General features: G+C 53.1%; 1 protein-coding gene and 1 pseudogene across 1 annotated transcript; both read right to left on the reverse strand.

Moving 5' to 3' along the window:
- Positions 1-507: 507 nt before the first annotated feature.
- LOC100136987 (peroxidase 12) lies at positions 508-1,777 on the reverse strand. Its single transcript, XM_044471131.1, has one exon. The coding sequence runs from the start codon at positions 1,671-1,673 to the stop codon at positions 648-650; it is 1,026 nt and encodes a 341-aa protein (XP_044327066.1). The 5' UTR covers positions 1,674-1,777; the 3' UTR covers positions 508-647.
- An 11,090-nt stretch (positions 1,778-12,867) lies between these two features.
- On the reverse strand, positions 12,868-16,392 carry LOC123039728 (cationic peroxidase SPC4-like; annotated as a pseudogene).
- Positions 16,393-21,495: the final 5,103 nt, after the last annotated feature.

The raw sequence follows: 21,495 nt of genomic DNA on the forward strand, positions 1-21,495 counted from the left end.
TTAGAGATATTTACGTCATGTAATCTTAACTATCTCCTAATTCTATCTCTTCTTCTCTCCCGTGTAAATCTCTGGCTCCTCTCGCTGTATCCTTGCGATCGGCGAGTGCTTGTACTCCAAGGCAAGTTTCTGCCACAGATCAATAAATACCACGCGGCTCCTCTACGGAGGAGCAGGAACGCTTCCATCGATCCAATCTAACAGATACATCAATTTTTATCCATTTCTCCGACAAGTATTTCCGGACGGAGGGAGTATCACGTATGCTGTATGCATTGACCGTCGCACAGTACGTAACACTGACAGTGAGAGATGGAACACCGTTTCTGGGCGGCCTAATTATCCGGTTATGCCGTCTTGACCATCATAACAGTACGTGACACTGACATATTTCTTTTTCTTTTTGACTAGACGTTATATTGACAGTGACAATGTACTTTGCGTTTCTCTTGGTCTTAAAGCTGATCCAGTCAGACATTACGATGTTACTGATGATCACACACGCGCTGAGAAGAAGATGCATACAATTTGACCTCTCATCTTATTACTAACTAAGACAACATGCTTGCACAATTAATTAAAAGTTTAAAACACACCGGCTTAACGATCACTCACTCACACTACGTTACATCGATAGAACATGTCTCTCACATGTCGGCGGCGATCCCCTCGTCGCGGGTGGCGGCGGTCTCGATGTCCCGGACACGCCTGTTGGGGGCGGCGCAGTTGTTCCGGATCTCGCCCTTGGTGCCGGTAAGGAGGTCCATGTTGCTCATCTTGGTCATGGACCTGGCGAACTGCTCGAAGAAGGCGCCCTCGTTGAGGGAGAAGCGGGTGGCCATGCGCTTGGTGGTGGGGTGGTCGATGAGGCCCTGGTCCGACTTGAACAGCCCCTGCCTCGCGATCAGGTCGAAGTAGTACTTGTTGTCGAAGGCGTCCGGCGTGCGCACGTCGAGGTTCTGCGTGAGGGTGCCGGCGGGGTTGTCCCCGGCGCACTTGTTCCGGAGAGAGGTCGCGAACTTGCCGTCGATGGCCGGGTTGGTGTCGAACACCGGCTTGAACCGGTCCTCGAAGGCCGGGCAGTGGGCGACGCCGAAGGTGTGCGCGCCGGAGAGGGACACCAGGTCGGCCACGTCGAGGCCGCGGTCGCCGAAGGAGGAGACGAGGGTCGACACATTGAAGAAGGGCGCCGGCAGGAGGCCGACCTGGTCCTTGGTCGCGGGGGCGAGGGCGTCGCGGCGGCCGAGAGCTACGTCGAAGCGCGGGCCGCCGGCCTCGACGAGGGAGTCGCGGGTGGCGAGCACGGTGATGTCGGCGCAGGAGACGGTGGGCCCGCAGGCGCGGTGCACGGCGGCGCGGATGCGCTCGATGAGGTCGAGCGCCACGGGGCGGAGGGTCTGGTTGGGGAGCTCGTTGAGCTCGCTGCCGGCGCCCTTGAGCAGCACGGACGCGTCGCAGCCCTGCGGGAAGCAGTCGTGGAAGAGGATGCGGATGAGCGCCGGCGCCACGCCGACGTCGCGGCGGAAGGTCTCGGCGACGTGGAACTCCACGATGTGCTCCAGGTCCGGGCACGTCGCGGCGTGGAAGGTCGGCGACAGCTGGCCCTCCGAGGAGTGGACGGCGGCGCAGAGCAAGGCCAGGACGGCGACGGCCGCTGCTGCTCTGGACGCCATCGCTGAGGCTGAGCTTCTAGCTTCTTGCACCTAGCTAGCTAGCTTAGCTACGTACGACTGAGGGAGGGAGGGAGGGTCGTGTGGCTTGCACAAGATACCCACTACCCCTTGCTATTTATACACCAAAGGGGAACGGCTAGTCACCTCCGAGCTGGCTGGCTCGATCCGATCCACATGTGATGTTCAAGTGGTAGAGATTAACTAGAGAAGAGAGAAGACTAGTCGCAGAAAGAGAGAGAGACTAATTGGAAATTAAAGGGGAAGATGCAACATGTGCAAGTTGCATGGACAAAGGTCAGGAAGATCAACTGGCCGGGTAGGGTAGGGTACCTCAGCGCGTGTCTCTTCCTCGAACTTTCCTCCTTGTTTCCACGTGAACTTTCACCTAACACCACAGTGACATGCATGTTGGACATACTATATTATATATGCAGGGAAGAAAGTGGCATAGATTGCTAGACAGATTCGATGAATCGAGTACGTGCTTGCTAATTTGGTAGGGCATAATTTACGGATCAAGCAAGAGCATCCAGTTGGATCTACTTAACGGATATGGAAACATTCTGAACGACACCGAGCTACGGGTTGAGTGATTGATTAGTTAATGGCGGCTAACAAAGCTAAGCTATAGCCTATAGGGGTGGTTGGTTGGGTGTCAAGTGTCGTCTTATCTCTCGGACGATGCATGCAAAGCTACGTACCACTTGCATGACAAATTAAAGCCGCTGAAAGTTGGCCACCGGGCACGTGCTGCACTGCACCACAACACTAGTATATTGGCCACGTACGTACGTACACTGGATCGGGTCAGTCATGGGCATGGTCGGTATGGACGCGTGCTTTCCTAGTTCCTATCCAAAAAGTCATTGGCTCTTCTATCGTCGCACCTCCTCCTCCTCCTCCTTCAGCATCATCAGCAAATAAATAAATAAATGCATGAAGACTTGTTCTTCTTTGCATGTCCACTGAAAGCTACCGCTGGAGGTGATCGGACAGACTGCATTTCTCCCACTCCATATGCACCACAGATCCCTACAAAACAGTGCACAGTATGTAAACTATGTAGATCACATAGTACTCCGTCATACATATAACATATAAACATAACAATTCGACATAGATATTTAGAAACATTATAATCGAGCACTTTTCGAGGCATCTCAGGCTATCAGATTCTCAGCCATCGATTCTCGCGATCCAATCGTTCTAGGTCGTCCGATTCACGTGGAAATCATTCTAGGGCGCGCCGTGGATCACGGTCGGCCTGATTCGTGAAGGGTCGCTACTCCGGTAACATTTTTGGAGGCCCATGGTTCATCCGGGACCGTGTACGTCGCTGCATCGAGCAGGCCTTCTCCCCCGATGAATGGAGCAAGCCCTTCACCTCCAACAGTTCCATTCCCACCCGGCTCGCTCCAACCCTAGCTGCCAGTGCGCCATGGGTGTCATGCCGGCGGCCGACGGGACGAAGCACGCGGCCACGCCGCCCTTTCCCAGACGCCCCGGTCACGCCACTTTCTTCTCCCCCTGATGGCCCTCACGAGCGTCGTCGCGATGAGGACCTGCTCCATCTCCCTCTACTACCCCGTTTGAGCGCCGCCGCGATCTCGACATGCTCCAGCGACACCGCCCCGATCGAGCTCCTCTACAACCAACAAGACCTCCGCCTTGATCTCCCTCTGCCATCGCCAGCAGTACGTGTTCCTTCTTCCCTCTTCCGTCGCGGTCGAGCGCCGCCGCCAGCAGGACATGCTCCAGCGACGCCGGCCCGACCTAGCTCATTCACCTGCACGCCCTCCAATCTGGCCAATACAACTCCATGACATAGTTGAAAAATAGTCTTTCTGGGCTATGATATTGCAACCTGGATCTTTAAGATTACTCATGGAAGTGATTTTAATGCCATTTTAGGCAAACATGAGTATCAAAATGGGCACCGTCTGATCAGTAGTTTTTGGTCACTGCAGGTCGAAAAGCGCAATGAAGGATTTTTCTTTCTCCTAGAGTCATTCATTCATATGAAAGGGGAAGTGCTGATAGATAAATCATATGTCCATACGCCATGTGCTTTCCTCTGTTTATCTTTCAGGGAAGTCATTTTTGTTCAGATTGAAGATATGCACTTCACCTTCATAATGTGTATTCTTTATGTTCCATCAACTCGAGTGTGTCATTACAGGTTGCAGACTTGCATTATGTATCTTCAACTATTATTTTTCTTGAATACACCTAGGACTAGCTGACCAGTGATAGATATTACTAATTTCTTTGGATTGTTATTTTGCAAAATTTGATGTATTGCCTTGGCCAACTCTTATGGGAATCTTAAGACCACTGCAGATTTATGAAGAACCATGAAAAAAATATCCACATCTATGGAATGGAACTAAAAATCTTGTGGGATTGGAAATAGCAGTTGATGAACTAAAGAAGATACAACTTGTCAGCTCCGTTAGGTTCTACTCTATGGAATTTCTTTTTTCATTTTTCCTGCTGTTAAACTGATGTCTAATATTGTATGACTTTTGGTTGGTCAGTTTTTTATTTGTCCGGGAAGGATGAACTAGATATCTAGAGATAAGGCTGTGGAGCAACTTCTACTTTGCCAGCCATGTTACATGTACTTGGAGATTTTTCTTCGTTGAAATTTAACCCATCTTTAAAAAAACCATCTGAATTGGTTGTACAGCTGAGTTTGCAACTTTTTTTGCTTATTTGAATGCACTCCATAATTAATGGATGTAATATTTAGAGGGCCAACAAATCGTTTTTTGCATATGGTACTAACTGTGAAGTTTCCTCCAATCATCACATATGTTCTGGTTGATGCTCTCATATTGTGGAAAACTGAAAATGTATGAATATATTACATATTTGAAGTTCTTTCCATTCCCAACAAGTGTCAGTGCCATGCCGCATGAGTTCTCAATTTGTTAAAGAGGTCATGACGTAAGTTATGCCATCTATGTGATATTCCATTGTCATGTCCATGATGAATGAAGTGAGAATTTCCTTGCAGTAGTGTCAACTAATCAACTTTAGGGTGACGGTAACAGGCAATAAAATCTGCTGACAGGTGCAGATCAGATGGTTGCTTTTTCTTCGAGGGTAGATCAGATGGTTGCTCTGCATTACCAATCGACCAGATAGTTAGAGTTGTGAGTATAGTTTCTCCTATTTCGATAGTTCATACATATATGAGTAATGAAGTGTTTTTGAGTAATTTATTATTTATTTATTAATAAGACACATACAGTTGCTTGATTAAATTACTTGCTATGCTTTGTGAGCAGTGGAGGATTTAGTACAAATTGTTCGCTTTGTCCCTAGAATTCTTACTTTTTTGTAAGATAGTTCCTCTACAATACATGCTTTTCCTTCTTCACAACCCATTGCCGAACTATGGCACTCCTTCGTTGCGAACCCCCTCTTCTATCACTATCACTTTATTGAAAAAAATAGAAGGGTGCAGCAACGTGTGCCATCAATGATCTAGTAACATTCAAAGTTCATCACAATCCGACCCAAAAGGGTCTGCCGGAGTTCATCACATAGCTAACTTAATGCTACTAATTTAAAATAAGAGAGGGCCGTTAGATTTCACCACTTCCTCGTCGGACACTTCCCCTTGGGGTCTTGAGAGCAGTGGCTGTCCTCGGCCTAGGCATTGGCGGCAGGCAAAGCGTCGCCATCCGTCGTGTCGTTGTCCGATGCCGAGGAGAAGGAGGAGATGATGATCCCTACCATGCACCGGGGTGCCGCGGAGCTATAGCTGCCCACCCGGCCTGCTATCGACGCAGCGGAAGAGGAGCTCCCGCCCAGGTCCATCCGCGACCAATGGAGGGTAATGCAAAGTGCTGGCTTCTCCTTGTCGGCCGCCGGCGAGATAGAGGACTCCGCGCGAGCTTCACCCAGTCGATGGAGTCGGAATCGCTGTCGGATATGGTGGAGGGTAGGGGATTGGGCGGAAAGAGGAAGGGGATGCGAAGGATGATGAGCGGAGAGGTCGAGCGACTGAGGTTTGCCAAGGGGGCTCGCCCGTGTTCAGGTTTTTGTGGGGGCAGGTGAGGGGTGGGGCGGGCCACATTTGGGCTGATGCAACAAGGCAGACACGCCCGGGCCTTCCATATCCTCCTTAGATTTGGAGTGAATATGAGGGGTATCGATCAGCCCAGAAATTTAGGGCCGGTACGAGGAGCTCGTCTGGGTCAGATCTTTTTTTTTTTGACGGGCCAGTGATCTGGCCGTCCGTCCGATTGTATAGAGAGGTTTGGGTTGCACGCCTGTAGACGCTCTTACAATTTGTTGTCAAATTTCTGACAGCTTTTTTTTCATGTTGGGAAAATTTCTGTCATCAGCCGGAACTGAAACTCTTGGTACCAAAATCCCAAACTCACGAGGGAGTGCTCCCAGTAAGCAAAAGCAGGCCGAATAAGACCCCACGTGTGCGAAACAACTACCATATCATCGGCTTCACAACTTTAATCATAATATCTCCAACAATATGTTGATTAGTTTCTTGGTAGATATATTCATGCCATCAATCAATAATGTCCTTCCTTCATCTGGTTTATTTGGCCCTCGTATTTTGGATCAAATTTTGGCCATTTATATAACTAAAAGCTTATGGTTTATATGCTATAAGAAGTATATCATTAGATTTGTATTTGAAAGGGGATTCTAATCATATCATTTTTGTGACATATAGTTTATATTTTATTAATTATGGCTGCATTTACAAATTAGAATTCATGGTTTGTTAAAAGTAAATATAAATTTGGAATATATTTATTTTTAAAAATATATCTACTACCCCTATAAAAGAAAGAGAGGGCGGAGAACCAAACAATCAGACCCGTTCATCAACAAGATCTGATGGCCCTTAATCCTCCCATCTTTAACGCAACAAACCACGCATCAAGCCACTAACAAACCATCTATCGCTAAGAGCATCTCCAACAGGCGCGGCAAAAGGCGCGCCCGCGCGGTAAAGTTAGGTTTTAGCGCGCGCCGGCTGATTCCGCGTGCTTCAGCAGTGGTGGGAACTTACCGCGCGCAGGAAGCGTTTGCTCGCGCTGGAGAAAGCGGCACGCGGCGCGGTAGATTTGGCGCGCCGCTTACCGCGCGCCTATAAATTGCCGCGCTCGCCACACGCACATCACATAGCCACGCACCCTTCCCTCGCAACCTCGCCGCCTCGCCGCCTCGCCGCTTCGCAGCTTTCCGTGCCACCACCGCGCCACCATGCCGCCGCGCCGCCGGTGTGCTTCGGGTTATCGCGGCGTCCGCGAGCGCCCCAACGGCTGGTACTCCGCCGAGATACGGTCTGGCGACGTCCGGCTCGGCCTCGGGACATTCCGGAGCGCGCATGAGGCGGCCCGCGCGTACGACGTGGCGGCATGGCGCTTGGACAGGCCCCGATCGCAGATGAACTTCCGGGACGTCTTCACGCGCGAGCAGGCGCAGCGCGTCGCCCCTCCGCCGCGTCTCATCACCGACATGGACCGTGCTGACCACGCTCGTCGGCAGCGCCGCCTCCTCGTCGCCGAGGAGGACGAGCGAGCCATGGCGGAGTGGCGCCGTCGCCACCTGGAGGACGTCGCCGACGAGCATGCCTACTAGGCGGAGAGGACGGCAAGGCGCCGCGCGGAGCGGGCTGACCGGCGTCAGCGGAAGGCATTGGCGAACGAGCAGTGCGACATAGTTTCAGCAGGTGGGAGGTCGTTCTTCACCGTGGACGACGATCGTTGGGACGACATATGGATCTCAACCTCGGACGACACCGACGAGGATGATGGTGATGGTAGCGACTTGGAGTAGTTTCTATCGCTGTATGCCGTAGTAGTTTCTATCTATCTATCTATGCCGTAGTAGTATCTATCTATCTATGTATGTCGAACTATCTATCTATCTATGTAAAATATCTTGTGTCGTTTATCTATGCAAAAAAATGTTTAGTTATTTAGAATGAGCGCGCGCGCTGCATTTTTACCGCGCCTGCTGGAGCTACACGCGCGCGGCTTTGTAGCGCGGCTGTTGGAGCAAACGCTGCGCGCCGCGCCAAACCAGGCGATGGGCCCACACCAAATCAGTTTTTAGCGCGCGGCGCGTTCGGCGCCTGTTGGAGATGCTCTAACCCAGCCCCCGCCGTTTGAGAAAAGAACAAACCGCCCGCACGACCTCTCTTTCCCCCTCCTCTCGTGGCATTCGCCTCGCCGCCCCTACCTCTAACCCTCTCCACCTCCTCCCGCGTAGTTCGCCTCGCCGCCCCGACCTCTCGCCCCCTCCACCTCCTCCAGTGCAGTTCGCCTCGCCGCCCCGACCTCTCGCCCCCTCCTCCTCCTCCTGCGCCGTCCACCTCGCCGCCCCGCAAACTCCCACAGCCGTTAGACGGAGCCGCCGCTGGAGCCGCCCGCCCCATCCCGCGCCCTTCGCCGCAGGGAGCCGCCAACACCTGTAAGCCGCCGCGGGTCGCCGCTAGAGACGGAGCCGCCCGCCCCACCCCACCGGCCTGTCCTTACGGGTAGGTCGCGACACTCGGGAAGAGCGCGAAGAAGGAGTAGGGGAAGGAAATGATGGCGGCGACGATGGAGATAAGGTGACTTTCTCCAGGCTCGGCAATTGCAAGAGAACGACCTCGGCGAGGCTGAACAGCATCAGATACATTATCCCTTCGTTGTTGCAGGTCACGTTGTGGCCCTTGTAATGGCGACATTTGCTGTATGCGCGGACCTGCACTCTTAAGGCCAGGAACTTCTTTCTTTCCATTGACTATCTTAACAAAATTACCGAACTCCTTCCTCTCTTCCATGTGGAGATGATCTGCAGCTCTCTGATGGATGGCAAGGCCTTCCCATTGAGTACCTGGGTTCCCTTGAGTTTCTCTTTCTTATGGTAAAGTTCAGTTTGCAGAACGATAGATTTCGGACCTTTGCTTCATACATAGTTCTGAATTTTGTTGCACGTGCATTTCTAAACTCACAACACTGAACTTGCTACATCTCGATAATATGCAAAAACTTCAGTTTGCAGAAATGGCAGATTTCAGACCTTTGGTTAACATGATGTTTTCCCCCGGTATCTGGCTCTTCTATAGAATGGAAGCCTGCGTGGAATCGCCAAGATGGACCAGGCCAAGGAAGCTGCACGATCTGCCGACGCACCTCAACATGTCACTCGGTGCATCTTTCTCTTGTAAGTTGTAAGGCCTCCATGGAATTGTTGGCTATATGCATGGAAATTATCTCCAATCATGTGTTGTAGTTCTGATCATCTTCCATATTTTTTTTGTAAATTTACCTATTTCATACTAAGGATTAGGAGTCTTATAAGAAATGAAACTTTTAGTTTGTGTGTACGTAGACTGGGTAGTGTGTCCGTCAGAAGCAAATCTGATGGGGTTGCGCAACTGACACTACAGCAAAATGTCGTGAAGCCCGCCTCGCCATGGAGGAGAATAACATATTGTTGTTCAATGGGATGCACAGTTTTTTGTTTGATTCATCAAGTATCCTTGGTGCTAATTTACATGGCTTAGACGCATTTGCTTTTTCTCAGTGGAAGAATATACCGTAAGGGCAGATACTAAGCTTTTGTGAAATTTTGGTTCCAATCGGTGATTTTCTTATTATAAACTGGTTGTGTCGCTACTTAAATATGGCATAAGGATTGAGGATGTACTTATTACTAGAAATGAATTTTTGCTATGTAGATTTACATGCTGAAGTGAAGAAATACCATGTGCTGATTCATGTGATTCTTCCCTCGCCGAAGGGTGATAGTGGGTTCCCTGCAGTTTAAATATGCTTGTACTTTCATACTTACCTTAGATGCATATTTGTTTCTTTAATCATTTTCTTGTTTTCCTTCTACGGCCTATCATTGCAATTTAACCTGAATTTATATCCATCTCCGCCAGATAACCTACCATATTTAACCTTGATTTGTTTGTTCAGTAATTGGATTATTCAGATTTTACTAACCTTATCTGTATCATATGTTTTTATCCAGAACTACGTCACATTTCACGTTTAATTGCATCATTTTTTTAGTGCTACAGATTACTCCCCTATTAATTCAAGTTGGAAAATAACAGGAAATACAACATTCTGGCTCATCTTTTCCTCGCAGATGGATAACCAACCAGGCGCGAATTCGTTCCAATTCCACTAAGTGTGCCCCGTTTCACAGACTTGACATTGCAGGGACGGCAACTGGCTCCCTAGACACCTTGCCAAATGCACCTCCAGAACAAGTATAGTCACACACATATAACTCTTCAGAAGCTCACGGTGATTATCCGTTTTTTCATTCTTGTTCTCCATCTTTGGATAGCCTTTGAGTGATGCTAAATCATCAGATCTCTGCTTTTGTTACTGACATAATAGTTTTTTTGGTACTTATACCGAAACTTTTTTTGGTTTCCGTAGACTTGTTCTTCCCCATCTACAAATAATGCATGATGCATGAGATTTGATTCAGGTGCTAGATGAGATTATTTGTTGAGAAACTGGTTTTATTATAGGACATTAATGTATCGTTTGCTGATATTTGTAAACTGTACGTGCAGGCTGCGAAACATGAAACCGGAAGATGAAAAAGAAAAAGCAAAAACACAAGAACTGAGATTGCTATTTCTGGTCTTGCAGCTTAGTCAGACATTACGATTTTGGAAACTAAAAGACGACATTACGATGCTACTGTAATCTTACACCGGCGTGGAAAAGGAAGCTCGGTCGACCCTATGCTAGGAAGCATACGAACTAAGCACACTCATCTTATTGACTAGACAACACATCACACTCACACACAAACACATCGTGCGTGCATCCTACCGTTCACTCACGAGCACTACATTATTTCTGTTGAGTATATTGATAATTAGGAAGTATAGGATAGACTAGGATTCGGTCCTGCCTTGTCTTGTACTTCAAGTTGGTCTTTGTACTCCTATATATATGCCCACGAGGCTCAAGCAATACAACAACTATTCCACCAATCCTCTCTCTCTCCCTTCCAACATGGTATCTATCGCAAGTCGATCCTAAACCCTAGCCGCCGCCGCTTCCGCACCCGCGCGTCGCCCCCGGGGCGGTCGGCCTCCATGACCGCCGCCGGGGGCCGCGCCGCCCGTACCTAGGGTTCGTCCTCCGGCCATGTTGGCCCGCTGCCCTAGAGAGTCTTTTTCCCGATCCTTTGATCCGGGTTTTCTCTCTCGTCGGTCGCTTTGATCGGCGTCTACTTTTTGGTTTTCCGGTCTTTGTGATCCGGTTTGCGTCGCCCACCGCCGCCGTCGACCCTGTGCGCCTCTACTCCGACTTCGGCCTCGACTACACCGGCGTCTTCACCGACCCGGCGGCCTACCCGCCGGTCGCCCCGACCCGGCGGCCTCGCGTCATGCGGCGGCCCTTCACCGCCGCCGTTCGCGCGCCGGCCCGCCCGTCGATCTACGCCGGCCGTCACCGCCTGCTCCGACCGGGACTCCTGCATCACCCCGACCCGGCGGCCTCGCGCCATGCGGCGGCCAATCATAGCCGCCCTGCCGCCTGCCGCCGCCGACTTCATCTCGGACTCCGCCGCCACCACGCCTTCACCGAGCGGTGTCCCCGACCTCGCGCGCAATCGGCTTGATCACCCGCTCGCCGCCGCGATCCGCCTCATCTACGCCGCGCGACCGACCTGGCCCGTCAGTTACGCGCGCCTTCGCAGGTCCCGTGAAGATCGTCTCCGAGTTCAGCGTGCCCCTCCGTCGATCGAGCAACGGGCTGCCGCTGCGCTACCCCCGTAGCCGCAGCGCCGCCGCCCCATGGTTCTTCTCCCGGCTGCACCGACCCGCGTCACCGCTGCGTCGCCCCTTCGGGCCGTAGTGCCGCGGCCCGCGGTCCACCCCGCCATCCCGAGGCCGTCCCTGCGGTTGCACCGACTCGCGAACCGCCGTTGCGTCGCCCCTTCGGGCCGCAGCGTCGCGGCCCGCGGTCCCCGCTGCCGCCCCGAGGTCTTCCCGCCGTCGCCCCGATCCGCCTGCCGCCGCTGCGTCGCCCCTTTGGATCGTAGCGCCGCGGCCCGCGGTCCACTCCGCCGTCACCGCGCGTCGATCTCCCGTGGTATGCGCCGCGCCGTCTCCCTTGGCGCGGGAACACCACCGTCCGCGCCGGTCTTCGTCACGCTGTCAGGGTTCTTCGCCTACTTCGAGCACCGCCGCCGCACTGCTAACCTAGCCGCCGCCGCCGCCTTCAGGCCGCCGCTGCCGCTCTTCTTTGGCCGCCGCCGCCGCCCGTCCACCCCCTTCGTCTTCGTCCAGCACCAGCTCGTCGCCAGCGTCGCCGTCATCTACCCCGACCACTTCATCTACTCCGACAACCGCGGGCGACATTGGCCCCGTGCCGATTGGCGCCGCAACCGTCGTCGAGTCCTTCTCTGCTGGCCTCTCCGACTTCTTCGACATGGCGTACAGCTTGTGCAGGTCCCAGTCTATGCATGCCCGGTACTGGCAACACCGCCGCGTGCCTTCGTCCACGATGTGTCCCCGGGCCTGGCAAGCCTGGCGCGGCGCTTCGTCAACTTCGTCTTCGTCCGTCTACGCATGCCCGGTGCTGGCAACACCGACGCGTGCCTTCGTCTACGATGTGTCCCCAGGGTTGGCAACCCCGGGCCGACGCGTCGTCAACATCATCTCCGTCCTGGCGCACCACTACTTCGACACCACTGCGCCCACGACTAACTCGGCGCCCCCTTGCGCCCGCGGCTCCACGGCGACTTCCTCGACACCGGCCACCCCGACTCGACATCGACCACGGCATTCTTCGCACGGCTACCTCGACCACGGCTCCACCACACACGCTCTCGGCTACATCGACAAACGGCACAAAGGGCTACCGCCTGCTTGAGCAACCTCGTCGGTTTTCACTCCAGCCACGACTCCGCGATGCGTCGACCGTTACGACTGTGGGGGGTGTTCGTCGGCTTGCCTTCGGATTCTTCTCCAGTCTCACCGTCTGCATCGCTACCGTTGTGACTGCGGGGGAATGTTGAGTATATTGATAATTAGGAAGTATAGGATAGACTAGGATTCGGTCCTGCCTTGTCTTGTACTCCAAGTTGGTCTTTGTACTCCTATATATATGCCCACGAGGCTCAAGCAATGCAACAACTATTCCACCAATCCTCTCTCTCTCCCTTCCAACAATTTCATCTCTCACATGTCGGCGGCATGGCACTCCTCATCGCCGTGGGCGGTCTCGATGCTGACGCGCTTGTTGGGGACGGCGCAGTCGTTCCGGATCTCGCCCTGCTTGCCTATGAGCACATCCATGTTGGCCATCTTGGTCATGGACTTGGCGAACTGCTCGAAGAAGGCGCCCTGGTTGAGGAAGAACCGGGTGGCCAAGGCCTTGGTGGCCGGGTGGTCGATGGGAAAATATCCTATGGAGCTTAGGCTCATGGAAACCCCCTTATCTAGCCATTCAATTCTGCATTGCGATTTGTGTAAGTACTTTTCTCTTTTTCGTTTCTCTCATATAGTTTAATATATGAACTTCATACTTTTTCAGCACAACAGAACATTCTTACTAGAATGTGGGAAAAATACTTTCATATTTTTTCGCGCATCATAAATAATAGAAATAAGATTTTTTAATTAAAAAAAATCTCATTTTCTATATTATTCTTGGACAAAAAAAATCTGAAAGTTTTATCCCACATTGTTCTAAGAATGTTTTGTTGTCCTGGAGAGTTTCAAGTTCATTTGTTGTTTTGTTTTGAAGAAACAAAAAAAAAGAAAGTTTTCATGTAGTAAGTTTTGTGTAGTACGGATCTCAAAGCAACATTAGATGGTGAGGATAGGAGGTGTCCAGGAGCCCGTGCTCGATGAGGAACTGGTCTGACTTGAACAGCCCCGGCCTTGCTACCAGGTCCAAGTAAAACTTGTTGTCGAAGGCGTCTGGCGTGCGCACGTCGAGGTTCTGCGTCGCGGTGCCGTTGAAGTCCTTGTCGCACTTGTTCTTAAGCATCGCGGCGAACTTGGGGTCGATGGCCGGGTTCGACCCGAAGCCCGGCTTGAAGCGGTCCTCGAAGACCGAGCAGTGTGCGACGCCGAAGGTGTGCGCGCCAGAGAGGGCCGGCCACCAGGTCTGTCACGTCGAGGCCACGGTTCTTGAAGGACTGGATGAGCGTGGGCACATCGGAGGAGGGCGCCGGTAGCTTGCTGACCTGGGCGCGCGCCGGGGCGAGCGCGTCGCGGCGGCCGAGGGCCACGTCGAATCGCGGTCCGCCGGCCTTGACGAGCGCTTCGCGGGTGGCGAGCACGGTCATGTCGGCGCAGGACACCTTGTTGTCCTTGCAGGCGGTGTGCACCGTGTTGCGGATGCGCTCGATGAGGTCTAGCGCCGGCCCCCGAAGTGTAAAGTTAGGCCCCGTTGGCTGCTCACCGCTGGTTGCGTTAAGGAGCACCGATGCGTCGCAGCCCTGTAACCACGGTACAGTAATAAGCGTCATTCAATTGTACACACATACATAGATACAAGCATACTCCGTTTTAAAATGCTTGTCTTGCTTTTAGTTCAAATTCAAACTAAAACTATGATAAATATTTTGGGACGGAGGGAGTACATGCATATTTCTGACATTGTTACGGAAGGGTCTGTCAATTTATGGTTGGAGAATAGCGGAGAGGGTGACCCAGCGGTGAAAATCATGACGGGGAGTGATTGGTGGGAGAGCTTTTCGTAACTTTTTTTTGACGGAGAGTTACGGAAAGCTCTAATCCACGGATTAAAGCCACGGATTAGATCTTTCTGTAACTTTAATCTGTGGAGACTTGTCCGTAAATGTATCATTTTTTATGTACATGTAAGGAAAAAGTAGACCACACTGCCCGATTGATTCCATGCATGCATGGAGTAGCTAGGTGTCCATACAAGTTGCGGATCAAGCATCGATCGAGTCCATATATATAGAATCATTTTGAATGGCACGGCTCGTAATTTGTACGGGAATCTCTCGGAGGATGCATGCATCATGCATGCCTGCATGCCTATCTAGCTACGCACCACGTGCAAGACAAAAGCGCAGAAAGCGTGCAACTGCTCCACTGCACCGCTAGAGTTATACACTGCGCGCGTGCGTTGCTTGCCCAAGGAAAAGTCATGGCTCTATATTTCCTCTTCGATCGTCGCCAATCCATCGACAAGAAATTAAATTAAAGAAGGACGTCGCTAACTGTCACACGTGTGGACGTTAAGGAATCTGTCCATACGTTTTGTATGGTGTCTAAGAGGACCAGCCCACACGTCTGTGTGTGGGCAAAACAACTAGCGTCCACACGTATCTTTTTTCCCCCTCCCGGTCCCTCTTACACGCATGAGTGTGGGCGCAATAGATAACGCCCACACGCCCGATACGTCAGGTCTCATACCTCGTGGTCCTGCACGCCCCACGTGACACTTTACCGCGCGCCCTGCAGTTGCCATGGGCCGGACCCTCGTGCATGTTCGTTTAAGTGCAGTTGCCATGTCACTGAACTACGGTTGCCATGTCGGACAACTACAGTTGCCATGTTTGCTCAACTGCAGTTGCCATCTCAGGTCAAAGTTTCAGATTGCCATTTTTTGGACAACTACAGCTGTTGTCATGTGTGGTCTGGTCTACTACAGTTGCCATGATTTCAAAACTTTACAAATTGCCACCTACTAACACTAGACAGTTGCCATGTAGCACTATAAAAAAAGGCATGGCAAAAAACATGTTCGGGTAAAAGAGAGAGTTGCCATGTGCTCACAAGCACGCTTGGGCAGTTGCCATTTAAAAAAGAAAGAGTTGCCATCTGCTTACATGCACGCTAGGGCAGTTTGCCATGTACCATGCCAAACATATGTCAACTGACATGTTCGGATAAAAAAAAGAGAGTTGCCATCTGCTTGCCATCACACTAGGGCAGTTGCCATGTACACTGCAAAACGCATGGCAACTGGTAGCTTGGGTATGGAAGAGGAGGCGGGCGTGTGGGCGAGATGGCAAGCTGCCCACACACCAGCCCTTGTGCGTGACTGAAACTGGTGTGTGGGCGAACTGCTAAACGCCCACACACCGGCCCCTCCGTGTGGTAAAATGGATGTGTGGGCGACCTCTCTCACACACCACACATGCGAGTTGTCCTACATGGCATACAAAATCAGCTAATTCGTGTCAAGATTCGTGCAAAAGTTACTGGACGATGATGGAGACGTGTGGGTGAGTTGACTAACGCCCACACGTGTGGACGTTAACATTTCCGTTAAAGAAACGAGTAGCACCAATCGTGACATTTCTATCTGCATCCATGTTTACTTCCGTTTGCATGCAGCGAGCCAGTTTGTTTGGGAATGCAGATGTACGTGAGATGCGTATGAGCTGATGGTGTCAGATGTCCGTGCTGTGCATGCATGGCGAGAGCGACCGTGTGAAACGGTGGTGCATGCAATTATTGAGGTCAAACAGTCTGCATCGGAGTTAACCGAGTGAGTCGTTCATGTCTAAAATTAGTCAAGAAACTAGCTAGCTGTAATGTTTGTGTCCGAGGCATGTGGACCTCAGATCGGAGGGAGTAGTATGCATCGGAGTTGTCGCTAGGCTCCCGCTCCACGCCGACGGTCGCTCCGGCCCCGGCGACCACAGCCTCTCGCCGCTCGCTGCTCCGGCGTCCGGCGGCCACCCTCCTGTCCCTTCCCCTCTCCCATGCTCCCATGGACTCCCCGGCGCCCCCTGGACGTGGGCGCGACCGGCGCTGGCTCGAGTCCAGCCCGTCCTTGGGCGACTCCGCGAGGCCCTCCTATCGGCAGGCGCTCTGCGGGTCGTCGTCCGCCGCCCCTCCTTCAGCCTCGCCCCTGCCACCCCCGCGCGTCATCCACTCCGAGATCCACCGGCTCTCTGAGGAGGAGCCCGTCGAGGAGTGTGATCCCCGTGTTAGACTGTATATGGATACGTAGACTTGTGTATACGTGTTGTATTTGTACTTGTACCCTTTGGTACTTATATATAATGAGATAGCCGCACCCCCAAGGGTGTCGAGCAGTTGCCCCAATATTCTAGTCTTACATGGTATCAGACTAGGGTTCCCGTCTTCCGCTGCACCCCTTGCTGCCGCCGCCGCCGATCGCCGATCGCTGCCGCCGCCTAGCCCGATGGCCTCCGCGCACTCCGCCGCCTCGGCTTCCTCTCCTGCTGGCGCGCCCGTCGCTCCCTCATCGCCCTTCCTCGCATCCCCCCCGCTCGCCACGGCTTGCGGCAGCCGCGCTGCCCGCGAAAGCCATCTGCAGGGCGGGCAGGGCGGGCAGGAGCAGGGCGGGCCGAGCCTGCCCCAGCCGCCGATCGCCACTGGTGGCGCCTCGCCCTCGACCTTCGCCTTCGCGCCGCCACCCTGTCGCGGCGCTGCACCGTCCGCCTACGGGGCGGCTCCCCAACCCTACGGAGCCCCTCCGCCCTACTATGGCGCTACCCCGACCTACGCTCCGTGGTACGGCGCCCCTACACCAACCTACGGCGCCGCGCCACCGATGCCTTCTACCTGACCGATGCCTTCGCCGTCACAGATAGCGCCGTCACCCTATGGCGCGGCCTACGGCGCCGCGCCCGCCGTGTCTTCGGTGGCCATGCCTGGTCCGGTCGATGCCCCTTCCGGTCCTGGCTACGAGGCGTCCTTGGCCCTCGCTCCCCATGATGGGCAGAACATGGGTCCCCATGTGGGTTATGCTCCGGCGCCATCGCCGTTCTACTTCTCGCATCTTCTTCCGGTGAAGCTTACACCGGACAACTACCTATCCTGGCGGGCGCAGGTGCTACCTCTCCTACGGAGTCGCTACTTGGAGGGCTATGTTGATGGCTCTATCCCGTGTCCGCCGCCGTATCACCCGGCTCATCATGTGTGGGTGGCCCAAGACCAGGCGATACTTTCGGCCATCCAGTCCTCGCTGACTCCGAGCGTGTCGTCGCTTGTCATCTTCGCCGCGACATCCCGGGAGGCTTGGTCTGCACTTCACAGCAGTTTTGCCTCTCAGTCTCAGGCGCGTGCTCACTCTATCCGCACTGAGTTGGGGGAGACCAAGCTTGGAGGCCTCACCATCACGGAGTACTTCAACAAGATGTCAGGACTTGCAGACACGCTGGCCTCCATTGGCCAGCCCCTTGGAGATGAGGACTTCACCACTCATGTGCTCAATGGCCTCGATGATGACTATGACAATCTCATTGAGAACGTCCATGGGCGCGAGGCGCCTCTCCCGCCACGGGAACTGTATGCGCGGCTCCTTGGTCGCGAACAGCGCATCAAAGCGCGTCGATCTACTCCGAGTTTTGCCTCTGCTAACGCCGCAACCCGTGGCAAATCGCAGAAGCCGTCGCTCCCTGCCAAGCCGGCGGGCACATCTCAGCCCTCACGGGGCGCCGCGCCGTCCATCACAGGGGGATCGCGGCCGGTGGCTTGCTGCCCCAGTTGTGGTGCTCAGCAGGCGTGCCAGCTGTGTGGGATTGAGCGCCACGTAGCTTCTCGCTGTCATCGCCGCTACAAGCAAGATTTCCTTGGCCTCGGCAACAATGGCAAGGGGAATGAAAAACAGGCGGCCGCTGCGGTGGTGGGTCATGAGCACGGGCGTACTCCATCCTACTCGATTGATCCCTCGTGGTACATGGACACGGGAGCTACCAACCACCTCACCAACGACATGAGCAAGCTCTCGGTCCAGGAGCCATATCGCGGTCATGATCAGGTGCACACCGCTAACGGAGCAGGTATGCGCATCTCCCATGTTGGTCAGGCATCCCTTCTTGCACACAATTCACGAAAACTGCATTTGTCTAACATCCTTCGTATTCCCACTGCTTCGCGTAGTTTGTTGTCTGTTCCACAACTTACTCGTGACAATAATGTCCTTGCTGAATTTCACCCTTTTCGTTTCTTTATCAAGGATCGGGACACGAGGGCCGTTCTGCTTAGCGGTCGTCTTCGCCGTGGCTTGTATGCACTTGACGCGCCAACCGCACCTCCCATGCAGTTTTCTCCTCAGGCGTTCAGTGGTGTTCGTGTCTCGCCTACACATTGGCACGCGCGACTTGGTCATCCTGCCGCTCCCATAGTCCGTCATGTGTTGCATCGTCATGAGCTACCAGTTGTGTCAAATAAAACTGCTGAAACTATTTGTGATGCCTGTCAGCAGGGCAAGAGTCACCAACTCCCGTTTTCAGAGTCTAGTCGTGTTGTGAAACATCCTCTTGAGCTTATTTTTTCCGATGTATGGGGTCATGCCCAAACGTCTGTTAGTGGCCATAATTATTATGTCAGTTTCATTGATGCTTACAGTCGGTTTACCTGGCTCTATCTTATTAAGAAAAAATCTGATGTGTTTGATGTGTTTATCCAGTTTCAAGCACATGTTGAGCGTCTCCTTCGCCAGAAAATTATTCATGTCCAAAGCGACTGGGGGGGGGTGAATACCACAACCTCAACTCATTCTTTAACAAGCTTGGGATTACACACCGTGTGTCTTGCCCCCATACGCATCAGCAGAATGGGACTGCCGAACGTAAGCATCGTCACCTTGTAGAAACTGGCATCACTTTGTTAGCTCATGCCTCCGTACCTTTTAGGTTCTGGAGTGATGCTTTCTCCACTGCCTGTTTTTTGATCAATAGGCTTCCTTCACGACTACTGAATATGAAAACCCCACTTGAACTCTTGCTCAATGAAATCCCAGACTACACCTTTCTCAAAGTCTTCGGGTGTGCCTGTTGGCCTCATTTGCGTCCATATAATAAACATAAGCTAGAGTTTCGGTCGAAAAAGTGCGTTTTTCTTGGGTATAGTTCCCTTCACAAAGGGTACAAATGCCTACATGTTCCCACCAATCGCGTTTACATTTCTCGTGACGTTGTTTTTGATGAGAATGTGTTTCCCTTTCGTGCACTTCCGAATACCTCTATCACTCTTATGCCAGACGCTTCTTCTACCACACCTCTGCCTGATCAATTTGTGGATGTTGCATATGCTCCTGTGTTGCTCCCTAACCATGCTGCAGGTGTTGGCCGTGGCGCTCGTCTCGAGCTCCTTGAAGAACAAGCACCGGCGCGTCCGGAGGACGATCGCGTGCATGGGGCATGCATATCGGGCGGCACACCGCAACCCGCAAGAGCTGCGCCCGCGGCTGCCTCGCGGGCATCGCCCGACCCCGCTCCGCGAGCGGCGTCCTCGCCCGCCTCGTGGGAGTTGCCCGAGCTGGCCTCGCAGGAGGTTGCTCCTGGGCCAGCCACGCCAGGCTCGCCTGGGCCGGCTTCGGCTCCCGATGGGCCGGCCACCCCAGGCTCGCCTGCTTCTTCGGCGCTCAGCGGCTCCGGCGTGGGCCTGGGCGACGTGGCCGTGTCGGGCGCCACACCGCCCGCCTCCCCGACGCCCAGTGGCTCCGGCGCGAGCCCTGGCGACTCGGGGTCGCCTTCTTCATCGCCTGCATCATGCCCTGCATCGTCACCACAACCTGTTGCTCCTCGACATCGCACGCGTAGTCAGACCGGTGTCTTTCAGCCTAAGATCCGGACCGATGGGACTGTTGCGTGGCTCGCCGCGTGCATGGCTCATGCTGCTGCGGATCCCACTGCTGAGCCTCGCCACTTTCAGGCTGCACTAGGCATTCCCCACTGGCGTGCCGCGATGGAACAGGAGTTTCAAGCATTGCTGAAGAATGACACCTGGCAGCTTGTTCCTCCAGTGTCTGGGGTCAATATCATTGACTCTAAGTGGGTGTTTAAAGTTAAACGGCATGCTGATGGCTCCATTGAGCGTTACAAGGCAAGGTTAGTGGCTAAGGGCTTCAAACAGAGGTATGGTCTTGACTATGAAGACACGTTCAGTCCAGTTATCAAGCCTACTACCATTCGTCTGCTACTATCCCTTGCTGTTACTCGAGGATGGTTTCTCCGTCAGCTTGATGTGCAGAACGCTTTTTTGCATGGAGTTCTGGAGGAGGAGGTTTATATGCGTCAGCCACCAGGGTTTGTGGATCCTGCACGTCCTAATCATCTCTGTCGTCTTTTTAAGGCGCTCTATGGTCTTAAGCAGGCTCCCCGTGCCTGGCATGCACGTCTTGGTTCGGTTTTGCGAGCACTTGGGTTCATTCCTTCTACTGCTGACACATCACTGTTCCTTCTTCAACGCCCTGAGGTTACGATGTATTTACTGGTCTATGTTGATGATATTATTCTCATCAGTTCCTCAGATGCTGCGGCAGACCGCCTTGTGGCTGCATTGAGTGGTGATTTTGCTGTTAAGGATCTCGGTGCTCTGCACTTCTTCCTTGGTCTGGAGGTGTCACGGTCTTCTGCTGGAGTCACTCTTACTCAGAAGAAGTACGCTCTGGATTTGTTGCGTCGTGCTGGTATGCTGCAGTGTAAACCTGTCGCTACTCCTATGTCTGCCACTGATCGGTTGTCTGCTTTTGATGGTGACCCTCTCTCCTCTGATGATGCCACTGAGTACCGCAGTCTTGTTGGAGGCCTGCAGTATCTTACTATCACCAGACCAGATGTCTCTTATGCAGTCAATCGTGTCTGTCAGTTTCTTCATGCGCCCACGACATCCCATTGGTCCGCTGTGAAGCGCATTCTGCGATATATATGCCTCACTGCATCTCATGGTTTGCTTCTCCAGCGTGCGCCGTCTTATGAGATCTCGGCCTTCTCTGATGCTGACTGGGCTAGTAGTCCTGATGACCGGCGATCCACGGGGGGGGGGGGGTATGCAGTGTTTCTTGGTCCCAACTTGATTGCCTGGAATGCTCGCAAGCAGGCTACGGTGTCTCGCAGCAGC

Source organism: Triticum aestivum, chromosome 2B (genome assembly GCF_018294505.1).
Source record: "Triticum aestivum cultivar Chinese Spring chromosome 2B, IWGSC CS RefSeq v2.1, whole genome shotgun sequence".
Lineage (NCBI taxonomy): Eukaryota > Viridiplantae > Streptophyta > Magnoliopsida > Poales > Poaceae > Triticum > Triticum aestivum.

Excerpts from the sequence above, each read along its gene's own strand:
- LOC100136987 (XM_044471131.1), bottom strand. The coding sequence starts at position 1,673 with ATGGCGTCCAGAGCAGCAGCGGCCGTCGCCGTCCTGGCCTTGCTCTGC.